General features: G+C 25.4%; 2 protein-coding genes across 3 annotated transcripts in view; both read left to right on the forward strand.

Moving 5' to 3' along the window:
• The first annotated feature begins 785 nt into the window (after positions 1-785).
• Positions 786-22,508, forward strand: part of LOC112638535 (proto-oncogene tyrosine-protein kinase ROS-like) — a 31,598-nt gene continuing 9,875 nt past the window's right edge. The window contains exons 1-8 of one of the 2 annotated variants that reach the window (XM_025410471.1): positions 786-1,118; positions 2,638-2,779; positions 3,364-3,457; positions 3,596-3,955; positions 4,264-4,410; positions 4,605-4,907; positions 5,141-6,576; positions 8,207-8,300. In XM_025410471.1, coding sequence (XP_025266256.1) covers positions 972-1,118; positions 2,638-2,779; positions 3,364-3,457; positions 3,596-3,955; positions 4,264-4,410; positions 4,605-4,907; positions 5,141-6,576; positions 8,207-8,300 — 2,723 coding nt within the window. In that variant the 5' untranslated portion in view covers positions 786-971. The remainder of the gene's footprint in view (positions 1,119-2,637; positions 2,780-3,363; positions 3,458-3,595; positions 3,956-4,263; positions 4,411-4,604; positions 4,908-5,140; positions 6,577-8,206; positions 8,301-22,508) is intronic. The other variant, XM_025410472.1, reaches the window with a different exon arrangement.
• Positions 9,653-14,113, forward strand: LOC112638538 (protein sevenless-like). Its single transcript, XM_025410476.1, has 5 exons — positions 9,653-10,965; positions 12,252-12,353; positions 12,537-12,748; positions 13,015-13,488; positions 13,720-14,113. The coding sequence occupies exons 1-5, from the start codon at positions 9,654-9,656 to the stop codon at positions 14,065-14,067; spliced, it is 2,448 nt and encodes an 815-aa protein (XP_025266261.1). The 5' UTR covers position 9,653; the 3' UTR covers positions 14,068-14,113.

The raw sequence follows: 22,508 nt of genomic DNA on the forward strand, positions 1-22,508 counted from the left end.
GCCAAAGAGAAGGTTACGCAAAAATAAATTAAAATAAGAAGCTAATATTATAAAATAAAATTTATTAAACAGTTATATGTATATAAATATATTTATTTATATATAGAATTATTTTTGTTTTATATATATATATATATATATATATATATATATATAACTTTGTCTTATATATATAAATTTTTTGACAAACAATTCTTAAGGATTTAAATGGATTTCTAAGGATTTAAGTTTTTTTTGAAATAACGAGTGTCTTCGTGGAAAAAAATAAATTACAAACGGAATGGAGGTTAATAAAATGTCATGGTAACAGATCGGATTGACCATTCGAAGTCAGTTATTGCTGTGATCGCTAGCCAAACGCTACCATTTATCGCTTGATTCAAACAGTATTATATGAAGATTAGAGAAACCGTGTAATTGTGTATGAATAGTGGATTTTAAAAAACATAGCACGTAGTAACACAATCGTACGAACAAATTGTCATAATTACATATTTAATAACAGATATAGCAAATATTGAGTGAATTCGATTATACGCTGCGTGTGGTTGAATATGACTGAAAATGTTACAAGATCTATAATTCTATAATTTCTTTGTAATTTTATTGTGGTTATCTTTTTATTGATTGCTTTTCTATTAATGAAAAAGGAAAGCTAATAATAATTATATTCCTGTGTTCGCGATACAGTAAAATATATATGTACCATAGAAATTATTTACTTACTAAGAATTCTCTAATTTAATCTTAGATATATTGTAATTGTGATCATAACGAGAAATCTAAAAACATAATATTAGAAGATAATAACTTGCGATTCGTTAAAATTGACTTTTAAAGAATTTATCGAAAATATATGTATGTATGTGAATTAATATCAATTCGATTAACACATCAGAATTAGTAGAGTGAAAAAAACTAATTAATTGAGGGTTGAACGGAAACCGATTGAGTGCAAACGTTTACCAAAAATGCAAATTATGTTTGGAACAATTTTATGTGTTTTATTGAAAGGTTTAATATTGACAAAGGCAACTATTACGTCGAAGGATGATACCACTTCAAACATCTTTCAGGAAGAAAGTATTTCCATGCATCCGGATTTAAATTTCACGCAGGTAGGAGATATTTTTCGCTTGATTAAGAAACAATTGAATGTTATTGCAGCTAGCAGTATGACTAAAAATGAATGAATAAATTATATATTCTATCTATATAATAAGATAAAATAAAATAAAACAATTCAATATAAAAGTAAAAAATATATATGATGTTGTAAAAAACAGATAGATAAAGTTTCGAAATTTTGTTTATAAATGAATGTTATATAGTATATTGAATTTAATTAAAACGATATTTTAAAATTTGACTATGTATTTTCTCTCTTTATTTCTCTCTCTCTCTCTCTCTCTCTCTCTCTATATATATATATATATATATATATATATATATATATGTAATTATATATATAATTATTATTTCCGGAAATAACAATTTTTAATTTTAATGAAGTTTTCTGTCTGCTATCTGCTACATTAGTATATACATATGATGACATTTCAATAGATTTTTATGTTATTTTTCTTCAATTTCTAAAATTTTTTTATCTTTCTAGATATTTACATTAATATATACATATGATGACTTTTCAATAGATTTTTATGTTATTTTTCTTCAATTTCTATATTTTTTTATCTTTCTAGATATTTATGATATTTATAATATTTATTGATATATAGTAAGATTTATACTAATGTAGATTTTATTATAAGAAATTAATTAGGAAAGTTAGCTTGTTAAGAGTAATTATATAAAAACGGAACAGAGCTAAATATCGAGATAGAATATATGTCTAATCAAAAAATCATTCATCAAACATTCTTCAAACTGTATCTATTAACATTAATATTTCGATCGACAATACATTCGATAACAATTGCTAGAATTTATATTAATTTTCATTGCACATATATACATTTATATACAATTACATGCACATATTCTTATCGAATTATCGGTTTATACTATCGGTTTATATTATCATTTTCAGGATTTGATTGTTAAAAATATAACGACACTCGAGAAAAAATTGACAAGGATATAAATAAAAGAATATATATAATTTCTATGACTAACATTTAATAACTGTAAAGAAACAATATTTTTAACCTTTTTATGCTTGAAGTACAAATATTAATAGAACTTTAATAATATCAGAAAATTTTTGAAAAAAATTTAAGTTACGTAAAATTGAGAAGAGTTAACTAACCTATCATGAGAAAGAATCAAATCGTTAGACAAACTGGTTTTAATAATTGCAAAGAACTACACTTTCGCCTCTACTACTTGCTAAAAGCTGTTATGATTCGTCATTGACTCTTGTTAACCTATATTGATTGATTTTTTTTTTATATGAGTTATAAATAGAGGTTACAATATGAATAAAACTACATCGCATTGCATATATATCATTTAGGAATGGTTTATATCAAACCGGTATTATTAAGCAAACAAAAAACGAATGGTAATTTTTCTTTTAATTTGATAATTTATATAATTTATCATTAAAAGCTCTAGAAACAACCGCTTCAACGATATTCATTTTATAATTCTTTTTGTATGTTACACTTTATGAAGAATATTTCAATGTCCGAGAAAAATTATCATCGTATACTAAATTTCAAATCTGACCGGAGTCATTCTGATAGTACTGTGAGAAATGAGCGAGAAGTCGATGAAGTTACACTTGCAAATATTTCTATCATCCCAGAATCTATTGGTAAGATACAAAAAATGCATCAAACATTACTAACATAATCTATGACGAAAAAGTGTAAATACAATTTAAATTTAAGAGAGAGTGGAAATAAATTTAAAAATACCTTTCAGCAGTGAAAAAAAATATAAATTCTATTTTGTCGAAAAAAGAAATAAAAAAACATAATATAAACATAACATTGTACATAAAAATTGTCATGATTTAAAGTAAAGTCAATTTGATTAATTTGCTACTTGGTTTTAAAACAATCACAAATATTATACTCCTGATTTCTTAAACTGTAGAAATTTTTCGAAAAGTACTTGTCATTTTATTAAAAGTTATTTATTCGTTTTTGCTATGTATTAACAATTACTTTTCTAAGTCTTAAATGACACAAAAATTTTTCATATTATTTTCATATTATTTTCATTTTCATATTATTTTATTTTTTAAAGATCATTACTGTGCTAATTTTCATATTTTATAATTTAGATTTATTTTTCCTCTTTCCTTTATTTTCACATTAAATTGTTCTTTTTGATTTACTGAGATATCCACATAATTATTAATATAATTATGTTAATATGTACAATCTACTCTAGAAAACAATTTGGACAAGCCAACATCTCTCAGAGCATTTGTACAATTCGACAGTCAATTCACAGAAAAAGTAAACGACATTTTTGTGACATTGAGGTAAAGAATCTAAATTATCAGTTTGTATTCTTTCATTTTTCTCTCTTTTCTTAAATTCAACGACATAAATATATCAAAATGTTAATTCTGTTATAATTTTACTAAATATAAAAAGACTGAAATGTTATTCTTTTATAGATGGAACCAACTTAACTTTACCAATGAAATAATACAAGGGTACACGGTGCAGTGTTTTTTCATCGAGGATTTAAAAGAGATTCAAATCTGCGAGGATAAAAATATCACAACTACAGAATTGGAGCACACGGTTCACAATCTAACATTTAACACGACATATTATTTTCGAGTACGTGCGCATACTAAAATTGTTGCTGGACCTTACACGGATTTAATCAATGTGTCGACTACACATGAAAATCCAATACCTAAATTATTAGTAACAACGTCTCTAGGTATCCAAATATGGGACATGGATTTAAATATTACTAATTTCATAGTGTCGTTCATTTATGAAATTAGGTTTACTCACTCTGAAAGGTACGTATACTGATAAAAAAATTATTTATAATTATCATAAATTATTTTTAGCACTAACTATAAAGTTAAAATTATTATTATTATGCACAAGTTTATATATATCAACATTATAGTAGTAATGACTAAAATAGTTATAATAGTAACATTACTGCAGTAATAACTAAAATTAGAAATCTCAACTATTAAAGAAAAAACTAAAATTTAAACTTAAATTTAAACTAAAATAAATCTCAAGAAATCTCAACTTTAATTAGAAATCTCAACTATAATTTTTTTACTAAACAATTACAGTTGACATCTTTTTTCAGATCAATAATAAATGCCCCTGGAGGACACAAATATAAAAACTATTTTATTCTTAAGATGATAAGCCAAAGAGGAGGCCTAGTAACATCGAAGATTAATGAAAATAAAATCACAAAAACAGCTAGCTTTGTTAATTATCTATATGATAAGTACGTATACTGATAAAAAAATGGTTATAACTATCACATTATTCTTCTATCTCTTCTCTATTCACTATAAAGTTAAAGTTACTATATTACTACGTACATGTTTATTATCAATATTATAGTAATAATAACTATAAAATTAGAAATCTCAATTATAATTTTTTTATTATACAATTATAGTTGACTCCTTTTTTCAGATCAGTAATAAATGCCGCTTATTCGATACAAGAACATAGAATTTATTGGAGTATCTTTGAAAGAGAACTAATAACACTGATTAATGAAAATAACATTACAAAAATAGCTACATTTGATTATGATCTACATGCTCTCTGCATTGACTGGGTAGCAAGAAATCTATATTGGTCCTATTCAGAGTCAGACTACTATTACATTGTAAAGTTGGACTTAACATTGTGGGAAAATGGCATGATTAAACTTGATGAGATTTTCAAATCAGAAATTGATAATGGCTATTTAAGTATATCGCCGTTTATGGGGTACGTTTACTACCGTTTACTACCATTCGCCTAAAAAAATAATTTTCTATTAAAGATTAATGCAAATTTGTAATTTTTCTATAATTTTACATGGTTTTATACTTAAGATTATAAGTAAAAAAAATAATAAGTTATATAATTATAAGAATTTCGAATTTTTACCACATATAAATTTCTGTTTTTGTTAAAATAATGTTTTATAAGAGTGAGTAAAATAATTATATCTTTTTTAGAATTTTATATCACATATCATACAATAGGAAGAATCGAGAATATGATATGATGAAATATCATCTCGATGGAAAAAACGAACAAATTGTTCAGATAAATGCATCCTTTTGCTTATTTCATTATATAGATTTTTTTCGTGATATGGTAATTGATAACATGATTAATGAAGAGCCGTTAATTTACTGGTTAAGTGAGAATTATACAACTGTAACAGACATTAACGTTTCTATGTGCAATACGATTTTATACAAGAAAAACGTAGGTGATAACATCAATTTCAAATCTATGACGATTGATAAAACAAACATTTACATTTTAGCAATTGATTCGCTCCAATATATTCTTTACGTTTTGAAAAAGAAATACGCAAGTCTCAAGAGCGTAAAAGCAAACAAATATGTTGAAAAGATATTAATAAGCTCACATAAAAATGATTTTTATAGTATTTACGCTTTTAATAAATATTTACAACCATATCCTCCAATGAGATGTCTGACACCTGACGAAAAAGTCAAAAAAATTTATAATTTTGAGAATGTGACTGCAACGGCAAACAGCATCATTGTAAATTTACCGGAGCCGGTTGTAAAGAGTGGATGCAAAAAATATAATTTACCAACTACTATATATACTATCTTTGTAAGTCATTGTTTAGACAACAACCTCAACAAGTCTGAAGAATTCAATGTGCTGACAGCCGAGCGATATTACGAGATTCAGAACTTAACACCATTTACAGAGTACAAGTTGAAGTTTACTTTAAGCAATTTTTACTTTGATCAATTATCAATAAATCCATTCGATTCGAACGTGATACGAATAAAAACTAATTTGGGCAAGCTTAATGTACCAGAAAACATAAGTGTTTTAGCTTTGACGCCTACTATAGCAGTAGTTCATTGGATGCCACCCAAGAAATTGAACTGCGTGGTTGTGACCTACGAAGTGCATTGGAAGTTAGTGAACGACACGCAACAGCAGAATAAACAATTTATCAATGTGCCGAAACGTGTGGCAGACGGCAGATATTTCACAAAGATTAACTTATCGCTACCAGTACAAGATTATTTGATATACGTGCGTGTGTATCCAAGTAATTTCAGTGATTTCTACAACGAGTGTTTTAGCAAGATCGATCACATATACTCAGAACCAAATAATATTACTTTGAGCGGGGTCACCATAAATAGCATGAACATTTCATGGATCTCAAACATCAATCTGACGGTTTTTTTTACACTAGAGTTCAAAGATATTGCAGCAGAAAAGTGGCAAACAATGGAGTATATTAAAATGAATTATAACAATGAAATGAGATATCATTTCGGAAAGTTAAAATCGGGAACTTTATACAAGTTTCGCTTGATATTAAGATATCCCGAATATGAGGAAGCTTTTACATGGCCGACTGATGAAAGATTTATTTTTTCAACACTTAGTAAGTAACCGTAAATACTCATACAGCACAATAAGATTGCATAGATATATTGAAAAATAATTTTATTGAAATATTGAAATATTGCAATAAAATATATATTGTAGCAACAATGCAGTGGAATATATTTGGAAGGATGCAATGTTATTGCAACCATTTAATAATATTACGTATAGAATATTCTTGTTTCTGACAGATAATTATCTCGGAAGCATATATGTATAATTAAATTAAAAAGCTTGATATAACTAGAAGTTTCCAATGATTTCATATCTAATATAATACAATATAATATATTATATATATATATAATATATTATATTATAATATATAATATTATAATATTATATTATACTATATTATAATATATAATATTATAATATATATAATATATTATATAATATATTATATTATATTATATTTGATATGAAATCATTGGAAACTTCTATTATGTTTAAATATAATATTGCAATATATATATATATATATATGTGTATATATATATATATATATATGTGTATATATATATATATATATATGTGTATATATATATATATATATATGTGTGTATATATATATATATATTTATATATATTGTAATATTATATTTAAACATAATCATATAACTAAAATATAAAATATTATATTTTGGATATAAAATTACTTTAAACTTTTACTTATACGAATCACTTTTTTTTATTTTAAATGTTCCATGAATTGTTGTAATGGGGTACAAATATATAAACATTAATTGGAATTCATTATACATTCATAACTAATTATAGTTTTAGTTTAAAAATTTCAAAAATACAATTACATATACTTGCATGTGAAATATACATAAAAATGCATCGAAAAGTAAAAATAAAAAATTATAATGTTAGATAATATATTACCTATTCTCTTAATATAATTAAAAAAATGTATTAAAAATATATCTTTGAAAATCTATTAAAACCATATTTGTATGAGTGTATTGAAAATATACGAGTATGTATAAACTATACGAGTATGTAACAATGATATAAAATGTTATTTGTATTCTTTAATAAAAAAAAAAATAGCAATTTTTATCTTCAGCTTAGAATTATATGTTTTTTTAACACGACCGATTATTTCTGTGCCATTAATTCATTTAACTTTATGTGCAAAAAAATAAAGTTCATCCCATATATACAATAAAAAAATAAATAAATATAAGAAAATATATGATTACATATATATGTGTGTGTGTGTGTGTGTGTGTGTGTGTGTGTGTGTGTGTGTATATATATATTATTATTATTATTAATTTGCTACTTTGTTTTAAAGTAATCGCAAGTATTATACTTCCGATTTCCTAAGCTATAGGAATTTTTCAAAAAGTACTTGTCATTTTATTAAAAGTTATTTATTCGTTTTTGTCTTGAATTAACAATTACTTTTCTAAATCTTAAATGACGCAAAAAATTCTTATAATATTTTTTTGAAGATCAATATTGTATTAATTTACATATTTTAGTTTAATACCATAGTTTAGATTTTTTCTCTTTCCTTTATTTTGACATTAAATTGTCCTTTCTGTGATTTATTGAAATAATCCGCTTAATCTTATATATATTTGTGTTAATATGTACGATCTTAAAATCTCTAGACAGCAGTTTGAACAAGCCAACGTCTCTCAGAGCATTTGTACAATTCGACAGTCAATTCACAGAAAAAGTAAACGACATTTTTGTGACATTGAGGTAAGGAATCTAAATTTTCAGTTTGTATTCTTTCATTTTTCTCTCTTTTTCTTAAGTTTAACGACATAAATATATCAAAATGTTAATTCTTTTATAATTTTGTTAAATATAAAATGGCTAAAATTTTATTTTTTTACAGATGGAACCAACCTGAATCCGATGAAATAGTACAAGGGTTTACGGTGCAGTGTTTTTTCATCGAGGATTTAAAAAAGATTCAAATCTGCGAGGATAAAAATATCACAACTACAGAATTGGAGCACACGGTTCACAATCTAACATTTAACACGACATATTATTTTCGAGTACGTGCGCATACTAAAATTGTTGCTGGACCTTACACTGATTTAATCAATGTGTCGACTACACATGAAAATCCAATACCTAAATTATTACTAACAACGTATCTAGGTATCCAAATATGCGACATGGATTCACGCATCATTATTAGTTATGAAATGTCGCCACAGTATGTATACTGATAAAAAAATAGTTAGAATTATGAAATTATTTTTGACACTATAAAGTTAATGTTAATATTATTACTACGCACAAGTTCATTATTAACATTATAGCACAAGTTTATTATCAACATTATAGTAATAATAACTATAAAATTAGAAATCTCAAGTATAATTTTTTTAATATATTATTATAGTTAATTCCTTTTTTCAGAACAGAATTCATAGATGTCGTTTATTTGATACAAGAATATAGAATTTATTGGATAACCCGAAGAGACCTAAACACATTCAAGATTAATGAAAATACTATCACGAAAATATATAGCTTTGATCATGATCTACATCATCTCTGCGTTGACCGGATAGCAAGAAATCTATATTTGACCTATAAAGAGTCAGACTACTCTTACATTGTAAAATTCGACTTAACAATGTGGGAAAATGGCATAACTAAATTTGAAAATATTTTGAAAAAAAACTTTGTGAACTATTTAAATGTATTACCGTCTATGGGGTACGTCTACTACCGTTCGCCTGAAAAAACAATTTTCCATTAAAGATTTATGCAAATTTGTAACTTTTTTATAAAACGTATTTTACGTAGTTTTAAAATTAAGATCATAAGTAAAAAGACATAATAAGTTATATATTATTATATAATTATAAGAATTTTAAATTTTTACCACATATAAGTTCTGTTTTTGTTAAAATAATGTTTTATAATGAGTAAAATACTTATATATTTTTTAGAATTTTATATTGCATATTATACGATGGGATGAATGAAAAATATAATATTATGAAATATCATCTCGATGGAAAAAACGAGGAAATTGTTGAGATAAGTCATTCCTTTTTTCTACATTATTATATATATCCTTATAATAATATGATAATTGATAACATAAATAATGAAGAGTCGTTAATTTACTGGTTAAATGATGATAATATAATTGTAACAGACATTAATATTTCTAAGTTCAATCAGATTTTACACAAGGAAGACATAAGTGATGACATCAAATTCCGATCTATGACGATTGACAGAACAAACATTTACATTTTAACATATAATTCTCAGTTTGTATATACACTCTACGTTTTCAAAAAGAAATATGCAAGTCTCAAGAACGTCCCATATGAATACAAATATGTTATAAAAATACCAATAAGCTCAGATAAAAATGTGTTTTATAAAAACACATATATTTACGCTTTTGATAAATCTTCACAACCATATCCTCCAATGAGATGTCTGACATTTGACGAAAAAGTTTATAATTTTGAGAATGTGACTGCAACGACAAACAGCATTATTGTATATCTTCCGATGCCGGTTGTAAAGAGTGGATGCAAAAAATATAATTTACCAACTACTATATATACTATCTTCGTAAGCTGTTTAGACAACAATCTCAACAAGTCTGAAGAATTCACTGTGCTGACAGGCGAGCGACATTACAAGATTCAGAACTTAACACCATTTACAGAGTACAAGTTGAAGTTTACTTTAAGCAATTTTTACTTTGACCAATTATCAATAAATCCATTCGATTCGAACGTGATACGAATAAAAACTAATTTGGGCAAGCTTAATGTACCAGAAAACATAAGTGTTTTAGCTTTGACGCCTACTATAGCAGTAGTTCATTGGATGCCACCCAAGAAATTGAACTGCGTGGTTGTGACCTACGAAGTGCATTGGAAGTTAGTGAACGACACGCAACAAGAGAATAAACAATTTATCAATGTGCCGAAACGTATGGCAGACGGCAGATTTTTCACAAAGATTAACTTATCGCTACCAGTACAAGATTACTTGATATACGTACGTGTGTATCCAAGTAATTTCAGCGATTTCTACAACGAGAGTTTAAGCAAGATCGATCACATATACTCAGAACCAAATAATATTACTTTGAGCGGGGTCAACATAAATAGCATGAACATTTCATGGATCTCAAACATCAATCTGACGATCTTTTCTGCACTAGAGTACAAAGACGTTTCAACAAAAAAGTGGCAAACAACGAATGATATTAGAACGAATTATAACGAAGAAGTAATATACCATATCAAAAATTTACAATCGGGAACTTCATACCAGTTTCGCGTGATATTGAGATATCCCGAATATGAGGAAAATTTTACATGGCCAGCTGATGAAAGATTTAATTTTTCAACAGGTGGTAGCAAACGTGGTAAGCAAATGAAAATATCCATACAGCACAATAAGATTGCAGATATATTGAAGAATAATTTCATTGAAACATTGCAAATTAATTGCAAAACTTTTGCTGAGTCATTGTTATAAGATGTGATAAAGTTAAGATGTTCGCTTTTTGCAATGAAACATTGTAGCAATATTACAATTTAATATATTGAAAAGAATACAATGTTATTACAATCATTTAATAATATTACGTATAAAATATTTTTGTTTTTGATGGATAAATATCTTGAAAACATATAATTAAATTAAAAAGCTCAATACAAATAGAAGTTTGCAATATCTAAGATAATCATATCTAAGATAATATATTGCAAAATTATATTTAAACGTAATCATATAAAATATGTTTTTATACAAAATTACCTTAAACTCTTACTTACGAATCATTTTTTTTTTATTTTAAATGTTCTATATATTCTTCTAATGGGTACTTTATATATATATATATATTTTTTTTCTCTAATGGTTAATTAATGTTTATACATATATAAACATTAGTTATAGAATTAATTAAACATTACTAACTATATTTTTATTTAAAAATTTTAAAAATCTGTTATATTTATATTTATTTGTATGAGAAAAACATAAAAATATATCGAAAAATAAAAATGATAGATATAAAAATATCTATTCTTAATATAATAAAAAGATATCGTATTCGTACATAAAGTAAAAATATATCATAAAATATATTTTAACATTGATATAAAATGTTATCTATATTTTAATAAAAGAATAGAAATGCTTATGAAAAGAGATGCTTATCTTTAGCTTAGAATTGTATTTATTCGACTGATATTATTTCTGTGTCATTAATTCGTTTGACTTGTGCAAAAAAGTAAAATTTATCGCATATATATAAATATAAATATAAATTATTACAATATAAAAATATAAAAATATATATTATTACATTATTTTTATAGATAAATTAAAGAGTGTTATAGTTTCCCAATGGTTTCAAAATATTAATATTACATTGCTAATACCCAATTCATATTTTGTTAATTTATATTTCTACAATGTTTGTGTAATGTTGCATTGCAATTTGTGATATTGCAATATTGTTGCAAAGTAGTTGTAACATTCTGTGCTGCATAGATATTATAATATGATATACTAATATTTTTAGATGTGAATAGGCCTAAAATTTAAAAAAAATTAATTTTTGTAATAAAGTTACAAGTAAAAATAAATTTTTAAAAACATACACACACAAAGATATTAAAATTATATTTTTGCTTAATACAGATATTTCGGACACTCCTCGAATAATAGCGAAAACATATTACTCATTAATGTCAGGTTTTATCGTTATAGTTATTATAATCTGCCTCTGCTACTTTTATTATTGTAAGTATTGTACATTTGATGTTGGTATCAACTTGAATTGTTGATTATACGTATATCTGATATAATATCTAAAAATTTACTAAAAATAGTAATTTACTTATATAAAAGTAAACGAATAAATTTATTGAAAAACGAAAAATTTTATAATACATATTATTACATAATTAAATCGAAATTTTATAGTGGTGTATCGTGAACGCAGAAGTAATAATGATTTGACTACAATGACCGATATAGAATTGGGGATTCTACATGAAGTATCTTGCGAGTACACTCAATTCAATACGACTTACAGTTCTATGTTACATTATAATCTGAATGAATGTGCGATAACTAAAATTGCACGTAAACAGATTATATTTACAAAACTTATTGGTACCGGCGCATTCGGAATGGTAAAAATTTATGTTTTTAAGCAATGTTTCAAATTAATTTCTGAATCAACAAAACAGATATATATTTTCTAATAAAGATACAAATTATATAAATTTTTATAATAGATTATAAGTAATATAAAATTTGGATGAGACAACAAACATTCACTTTATTATATATTTTTCGTTAAATTATTTAATATAAAGTGAAATATAATATTACTTGACATTAAACTATACATTTTCTAATAAAGTACGCATGTAAATTTGTGTGAAATATTTCGCAGGTGTATCAAGGAAATGTGAAAAACTTAGAAAGTTCGGACACAGAGATGTCCGTTGCAATAAAAACGCTTCGGAAAGATCCTTCTTCACATGAGAAAAAGAGATTGTTAAAGGAAGCCGAGATTATGAATCGTTTTCGACACAAACATATATTAAGATTGTTGGGCGTTTGTTTAGATGGGATTTCTCCGTTTCTAGTGTTGGAATTCATGGAAACTGGTGATTTGTCAAGATATTTGAGAGATTGTCGAAATTTGGAAGCGTCAGATTCGCACGCTCTGCGTTTGCAAGATTTGTTCGCCATGTGCGAAGATGTTGCGCGAGGTTGTTGCTACTTGGAAAAAATGCGTTTCGTACATAGAGATCTAGCGTGTCGCAATTGTTTAGTATCTTTGAGAAATCGTGAGAATCGTATTATCAAAATTGGAGATTTTGGATTAGCTAGAGATATCTACCAGAATGATTATTATCGCATGGTAAATACAATTATTAAGTAAAATTAAAAAATGAATTCTTTTTAAAATACTTTCAATTTTTATATCATAATAGTATCGTACATTGTTTCTTCAAGTAATATGGAATATAAATAGTTTTTATTTATATATGGCAAGAGACGTTTTTCTTTTTGCACATATTGTAAAAATGAACAACTTGAACCAGAAAATTAAATGTTTTAATGTTTTAATTTTGTTAAAATCATGTTTTAGGGAGGAGAAGATTTACTTCCTGTTCGCTGGATGGCACCCGAATCTTTGATGATCAGAATATTTACTTCTCAAAGCGATGTTTGGTCATTTGGTGTTTTAATGTGGGAAATTACATCGTTAGGTGACAGACCTTATGTTGCCAAGACTAATGCGCAAGTGATAAATTATGTACTTGCTGGAGACAGGTTACCGATGCCTCTTAACTGTCCGTCCGCATTGTACCAGTTGATGCTACGTTGCTGGAGTGCAGCGGATGCTAGACCAAATTTCGAATTTTTTTTGAAAAATATTATAGCATTAAGAAAGAACATAGAAGATGCCTTACTGAATCCAGTCGATATTCTTTAGCCGATATAATTAAATTAATGTTTCTCTTCTTTTCGGTACGATTCGATAAATCTTAATGTAGGAAAAATATATAGATGTTGCAAAATATTGTAAATGTCTCTTCTTTTATATAAAATATAAAGAATTTATATGTACCATTCTATTATAGCCCTTATTTATATATTTTTATTATAATTTTGATATCAGTATAATATTTTTAAGCTTAATTTGCTTTATATAATTAAATTATAAAATTTAATATAATTACAAAATAATATTATTATTTATAAACAGATTGTATGCACACAGTCTTTTAGTTTCTAATCATTTCCAATCGCATTTCTATCCAATATATTTTCTTCGAGTTCTTGGATTGTTATTATGGTTTATTGTATTCCTTTGTTTTAACATCACAAAGATTATCATCACTTGTCATGTTTATTTCTTTCTGTGCAGTTCTGCGGAATATTTAAATCTCTCACATTTAAGATATATTCAAATCACTGTAATTGCCTTTTATTTGTTTCCTCGATTACTATCTCTTTTTCTTTTATTTTATTCAAAAATATTAATGTAATTAATATAATATATTAATTAACATATAATTTATTACGCAAAAATGTCCAAAATATACGTATAATACGAAATTTAGTAAAAATTTTTATACAGTTTAGACAAGCCTGATAAGCGATGATTAATTACGCGACATTTATCATTAATAATCTATATGAAATAATAGAATATAATAAGTAGAATAATAGAATAATAGAATATAATAAGAGCATAATTTATCTATTTATTAATTTGATAGAATATAATAAGTTTTATATAACGTAAATAATCGTGATTAAAAGAGTCATTAATAAAATTATTGATCATTTCTTCGATTGTAGAAGAAAGTATTTACATTACTGGCATCTTGTGTGTAGATTATCAAAGAAAATATTCAAAACGCGAAAAAATAAAATGAGCTTTGATGTAAATCAACAATTAAATTACAAAATAAATCGCGATTTAAAATTCGCGAGAAAACACGACGAATAAATCGATAATATTCAAAATATTCATATTGCGTATAATTTTTATAATATAATAATCGAAGCCATCAAATACGCTGGTGACAAATCAGTAATAAAAAGAGGATTGATTTTTAAATGGAAAAAGATTAACATCTTGTTTCTATATCAGATTTCGCAAGATCAATCTATGAAGAAAAATTAAGTGATCCATTGAACGTCGGGAATTTTACTGTAGGAGGAATCCCGGATCTTCCGGACTATTCCCAATAGCAATGATTTCATTTACTAAATCAACGACAATTATCCCTCGTCATTATTTTCAATTCACGAAATTGATATTCACGTTAGAAAACATGTTCTTTCATTATTAAGAAATATATTTCTTTATTGAAAATTAGCATCGAATTTTTACATTTGATATAAAAATTTTCCGAATTTATTAATGACTCTTTGACATGAATATACAAACCATTACTTTTTTATGAATATTCCAAAAATAAATATACTATAGAACAAACACTTTAATTTAATGAATTACTATTTTGTTAATTACTTAATTATGTAATCATTATACGTATACTTTCTAATTTTTCGTGTTATTTACATAAGAATTTTGCAATTGTAAATATAATTTTATAATACAATAATATAATTATAGTCATAATTGTATTGTATTTTACAATTAAATTTCAATGTTAGATTACAATTAAAATATAATTATATAATTATTTATAAATTACAATTTACAATTTACAAATTTATGATGCTATAATATCAAATAATAATATTCCATTTATTCAAATATTTAATAACATCGATATAATAATTTGATATTGATAGCATTAACATTTGGATTTAATATTATATTTGATTTAAAACGCATATATTTTTTAAGTTTTAAAATAAAATATAACATGTTAAGATTTCTTAAACGTTAATAATTGTGCAATTATTTCTTTAATATTTCTGGAAATAATTTTGATAATTTAAATTTTACTTTTAAAACATTTTTATTCTTAAAACATGTTATACTTAATTTCACAACGTCTTTAAAAATAAATTCAACTTAATTAAAATAATTTTAATTTACCACTAGGATTATTGGAATATTAAAAGAAAGAATGAATCTTTCTTAATAGCCCTAACAACCCTATTAAAAGATTCTAATCATTTTAATAGCTCTAACAATCTTATTATTACAAAATTCTAATGATCTTAAGAGCCCTAACAACCCTAATATTAATAGAAGGATTCTAATGATTTTTCTTAATAGCCTTAACAATCCTACTTCCTGATTATCTAAAATTATTCGAGATTTGAAGAACCTATCTCTAATCATCATCTCACCTAATCATGTATATATTTTAATCACGTGCCCTAACCGTACTCTTCAGGTCAGTTGAACCTACCTTTCGTTGATCCTGGCCACTTTCTTTCTCGATCTCTAATCAGAGATCGAAGAAGGAAATAATTACTCCTTTTAATGATAATTCCGGATAATTACTGACAAAAGAGCGTAAAATATTTACGCTCATTTAGTAACGATCGTTCGATTTTACAATCGCTCGTTAAATACTGAATATAACTTTATTTTAACTGAAAATTACTACAAATTACTACAAATTTCTATAAATTATATCTTATAATAAAATACATAATTAATGTGTGTATATTTATCATATTACAAATTATTTAATTAATTAATCATTTGGCTTTATATTAAGTTAGTAAAGTTTAGAAACAATATCTACAAACAAATTCTACGATGGATGAGCTATGAGCAATTAGAAGATAAGTGCGTATTATAAGAATAAATTAGCATCAAAAATTGATAAAATTGATAATTGTTAATGAGTGTCCTTTATTTAATAAATTAGACAAAATCTTTACAAAAAAATAATATTGTCTTGATCTCTTCTTTTTTTAATTAATATTTTAATATATTTTCTCAATAGATGTAAAGCATAAGTTCGAAAGAACTTATTAAACTTATTTAATTTAATTTAATGAATTTAATTTAATTATTTAATTTAATTTATTTAATTCAATCCATTCTAGCTCATCCATTTTATGGCAACGGATTTATCCGCAATCTACAATCTACATTTGCATGTACATCTCTACGAATCCGTTATCATAAGTTAAATAAAAGTTTTTCGCACTCACCGGCACTGATGCGCAACAGCGGAGTTGTTATTATCGAAGCTAGTTACCTGTAACATACAAATATAAAATTTATTTATAATAATGCTCACCAAATGCAATCAATACTTCAAAAAATTTTTATCGCGCGGAATTTTATATCCGATGTGTAAAATAATAAGCAGATAAACACGTATGGAAAAATTTTATAAATTTTTGAAACTCTTTTTTAAATAGAAAATTTTATGAGTTTTATAAATCTTTCTTTTTAATTCATTTAAATAATAAGATCGAATTATTGTTCGTTTATAATAAGTTAACGATTCTTAACAATTAATATACAAACAATAGATATTTACCATCAGGTTGTTCCGCCGATGCAAGATGCCTCTCCCAAGCCTCCTCCTCCGCTCATGTTGTTGGCGAGCGAAACATTTAACGACACTCCCGCACTCACGAGCGATATTTTTATATCGCTATTTTCGTTATTTTACGCGCGATACTGAACGGCACGCCCGCACTATTTCCATGCGATTAAAAATTTCATATTTGATCGCGCGCTGTATATACTTAATATGTATATACTTTTAACAGCACTCTCGGTTTCGGTACGAGCGTAAATCCCATTTCACTTACAAGAATCCACTTCGAGTCAACAGGTCGGCAAACTCGAACATCCCAGTTAATTGGCATCGGAAGTAGAGACTCGTGACAATAAATGAAATTGGGATTTTATACGAAAAAGTCCAAAAGTTCCGCGAAAACGCGACAACGCGAGAATATTACAACGCGAAAACACCACGCGTTGACGAAGCGCTTGCCGTCCGTGGCACGTTGATGGCACCGACGACGCGAAAGGGTACTTAGCTTCCCATTCAGGCACTTTAAGATTTATCATAAATTGAAAAATTTAAGATAAACCTCAAGGCACCATCCAAGTACTAAGCCCTCCCACCGCGACAAGGTGTACCCCATGGGAGAGTTATATTATATTATATATAATTTTATATATAATATAATATATAATTAATTTTGTAATATACTATATAAATTTTAATTCGCAAATATAAACGATAAATAAAAGATAAGAGAAAATCTATTATATAAAGCAATGCTCAAAATAATTGTTAGAGAGAGAATTTGATAATATATAAAACGTCACTACTTTATTGTTCAAGGTTATTGTGCGAATGATCGTAAGTCATAAACATTACCGCGATACTGTTTATATCGCCAAGGCCTACTTATACTATGTTATTGTTATAATCTATTGTTATATTCGTCGTTGAAATATTCTACGAGTGATTGCCGATTAAGAAAATTTAAAGCATTGATGGAAATTACTTAATATTCTAAACACATTTTCGGAAACTCTTCGTGCGCGTGAGAGACGATAATTAAAAATTCTTTTCGATCTATCTTCCTGAATTTGTGAACTAGGATATAGTCTCAGAAGATATTTTTCGATCAATTTTAATAATTCATAAAATTTACATTGCGGCATTCTAAAATATTGGTAAAATTTATCGTCATATTTCAGTAAATCTTTGAATAATGTCCAATGCTCTCCTTCAAGTTTTTTCTTTTTTAATATTGGTCCCATTTTCAGCTTCTTTTCTTTATTTTTTTGACTTCAGCTTCGTCTTCGTTTAAAAGTAAAACTATAAGAGCCAATTCATTTTGTCGCTGAATGATTCATCCATTTTATAATTTGTAACTGCTAAATATCAACTGACGGACAGTTGCCGAAGCAGTCTGAACAAATGCAATAATTTGTCGTGCCGGTGCCGGTATCGTTGCCGATACGTGTCGGTCCGTGCCGTATAGTCTGAATCGAAAATTCAAATTCTTATTTCGTATCGTTATCGTATCGTTTTCTTATTATTAATTCTCTTATCCCCTTGTATGTATCGCCTGTTTCAATTTTTATTTGCAGTAATGAATGATTGCGATAAGAATAAAGATTTATCGTTGCAGAACATTTTCATGTCGTTTATCAAAAGTAATTTTTAATTATTAATAATTATAGCAAATTATGTTTCGATACTAATCGTAGTCGTGTTCAAATTATAATATACGAGGCGTTTCGCACCACCACTTTATTATTCGAGTGTCACCGTGCGAATGATGACAAAGCCCTAACATAGCGCGCTACTGTTTACAATTTATATTGCCAAAGCCGAACATCGTATTATCGATAATTCGTTGCCGAGATATTTTATATATTATAAAATATACACTAACGCGGAATATTAAATTATAGAAGTATTTTAATTTATTGATTAAAATTGATTATTTATTAAATAATTTATCATGGAACTTTATGCATAAAATATCTAAATAATATATTATTGTGAAGCAATTTATAAAATATTACTATCTCTATAAAGTATTAATTAATACGAGAACATTTTATAGATATTTTAAGTATATTAAAATAAAATCCAGAATATTTTATATGTTACTAATGTAATTTAAAAATTTAAATAATTTAGATAATTTAGAATGAGAGAGAGAGAGAGATTCGTAATATAAATATTCGTAAATAAATAAAATGAATTATTGAAAATGAACTATTGAATGATTAAAATAAATAAGATGCAGATCCGAGATAACATCACATAAACAGAATCATTGAAATTGAAATTGAAATACGCGATCTCGGAATCACATCATAAAGTACTTATTGACGTCAGCTGCGTTTCATAAAATGTTTCGCCATCTATTGACAACAATTGATGGTAGTTAAAGAATTAACTATCCATTGATTTTAATAATCTGTTGTTGCAATACAGCGAAAATTAGATTCAAATTTTTTCTCGAAAATATTATATTAGAAGTGACATTAAAAAGATGATTTATTGAATCCAATAGATATTATCAAACTGATATAAATAAATTATAGAGGAATAAATTGTAAACAGATATTAATATTGGAATGTTCTTTACAATATTTCGTTAAACATGCATATTTTTGTATCTTATGTAAGATTTGCGCTTTAATGTATTAACTAGTATTAATTATTCTGTAAATTTATAAAGATGAACACATACAATTGTAATTTTCTTTCAAATCTTTTTTACATTACGTTTTAGAGCTCTTTCATATTTCAAATTATATATATATAAATTTTTGTACGTACTAATATTATTTCTAAAGAGAATAAATTTTTATAAATTTTTAAATATTTGTAAAAATATATATATTATTGAGCATCCATTTAAAGAAAACATTATATAAACACTTGTTTAAATTATTAAAATTATTTTTATGCAGAATATTCTTATGTCTCTTTAATAATACAAAAATATTTTTGGAAATAAAAATGTTATATATCATTTAATATATGAATGAACTGAATGAGTCACAAAAGGAGACCGATTAATATCACATAATTATTTTCTTATAAATATCATATAATTATTTTCTTAATATTACTTAGCAAAATGTGATTAACGTGTTTATCCCAATTTTTTGGAAATAAAGCAATTGATTTATAGCGAGAGAAAGAGAAAATTTAGTTTTATGCACTGATGCACACTGCATTATAAAGGTTGTCATATATAAAATTACAGTAGTATAATTTAAATAATAAAATAATTAATACTATAAGTTGTTATAATATATTATAATATTATAAAGTTATATAATATATAATATATAGTATATATTATATATATAATATATATTATATTAATTATAAAGTTATATAAGTTATTATATAAGATTATTTAGTACAAAAAACGATAATAATAGCTCGTAGAATTAATTATTTTATTTATTTTTGTTATTTATACAATTTACGTGCTATTGTATATTTATTGTATACTTATTTATATTAGTGTAAAAACGCTGCCGTGTTACGTATCGCTTGATTCAAAATGCATTATGTGAACAGAAAACGTGTAAATCACTTTTTTTAAGTCCATTATTACTTTTCTTATAATCAGAATATTTTTTTATATAATAAATGTTCTTCTTATGCCAAAGAGAAGGTTACGCAAAAATAAATTAAAATAAGAAGCTAATATTATAAAATAAAATTTATTAAACAGTTATATGTATATAAATATATTTATTTATATATAGAATTATTTTTGTTTTGTATATATATATATATATATATATATACATATAATTTATTTATTATATTTTATTTTATATATATATATATATATATATATATATATATATTTTATGTTATTTTATGTTATATTTTATGTTATATATATATATATATATGTATATATATATATATATATATATATATATATAAAACTTTGTCTTATATGTATAAATTTTTTAACAAATAATTCTTAAGGATTTAAATGGATTTCTAAGGATTTAAATTTCAACAAACAATTCCTAAGGATTTAAATGGATTTCTAAGGATTTAAGTTTCTTTTGAAATAACGAGTGTCTTCGTGGAAAAAAATAAATTACAAACGGAATGGAGGCTAATAAAATGTCATGGTAACAGATCGGATTGACCATTCGAAGTCAGTTACTGCTGTGATCGCTAGCCAAATGCTACCACGGTTATTTATCGCTTGATTCAAACAGTATTATATGAAGATTAGAGAAACCGTGTAATTGTGTATAAATAGTGGATTTTAAAAAACATAGCACGTAGTAACACAATCGTACGAACAAATTGTCATAATTACATATTTAATAACAGATATAGCAAATATTGAGTGAATTCGATTATACGCTGCGTGTGCTTGAATATGGCTGAAAATGTTACAAGATCTATAATTCTATAATTTCTTAGATCGTTCGTAATTTTATTGTGGTTATCTTTTTATTGACTGCTTTTCTATTAATGAAAAAGGAAAGCTAATAATAATTATATTCCTGTGTGTTCGCGATACAGTCAAATATATACGTACCATAGAAATTATTTACTTACTAAGAATTCTCCAATTTAATCTTAGGATATATACTGTGATTGTGACCATAAAGAGAAATCTAAAAACATAATATTAGAAGATAATAACTTGCGATTCCTCAAAATTGATTTTTAAAGAATTTATCGAAAATATATGTATCTATGTGAATTAATACCAATTCGATTCATAAATCAGAATTAGTAGAGTGAGAAAAACAATTAATTGTGGATTAAACGGAAACCGATTGAGTGCAAACGTTTACCAAAAATGCAAATTATGTTTGGAACAATTTTATGTGTTTTATTGAAAGGTTTAATATTGACAAAGGCAACTATTACGCCGGAGGATGATACCACTTCAATCATCTTTCAGGAAGAAAGTATTTCCATCTATCCGGATTTAAATTTC

Source organism: Camponotus floridanus, unplaced genomic scaffold, assembly GCF_003227725.1.
Source record: "Camponotus floridanus strain SB8 unplaced genomic scaffold, Cflo_v7.5 scaffold32, whole genome shotgun sequence".
In the NCBI taxonomy this organism is placed as follows: domain Eukaryota; kingdom Metazoa; phylum Arthropoda; class Insecta; order Hymenoptera; family Formicidae; genus Camponotus; species Camponotus floridanus.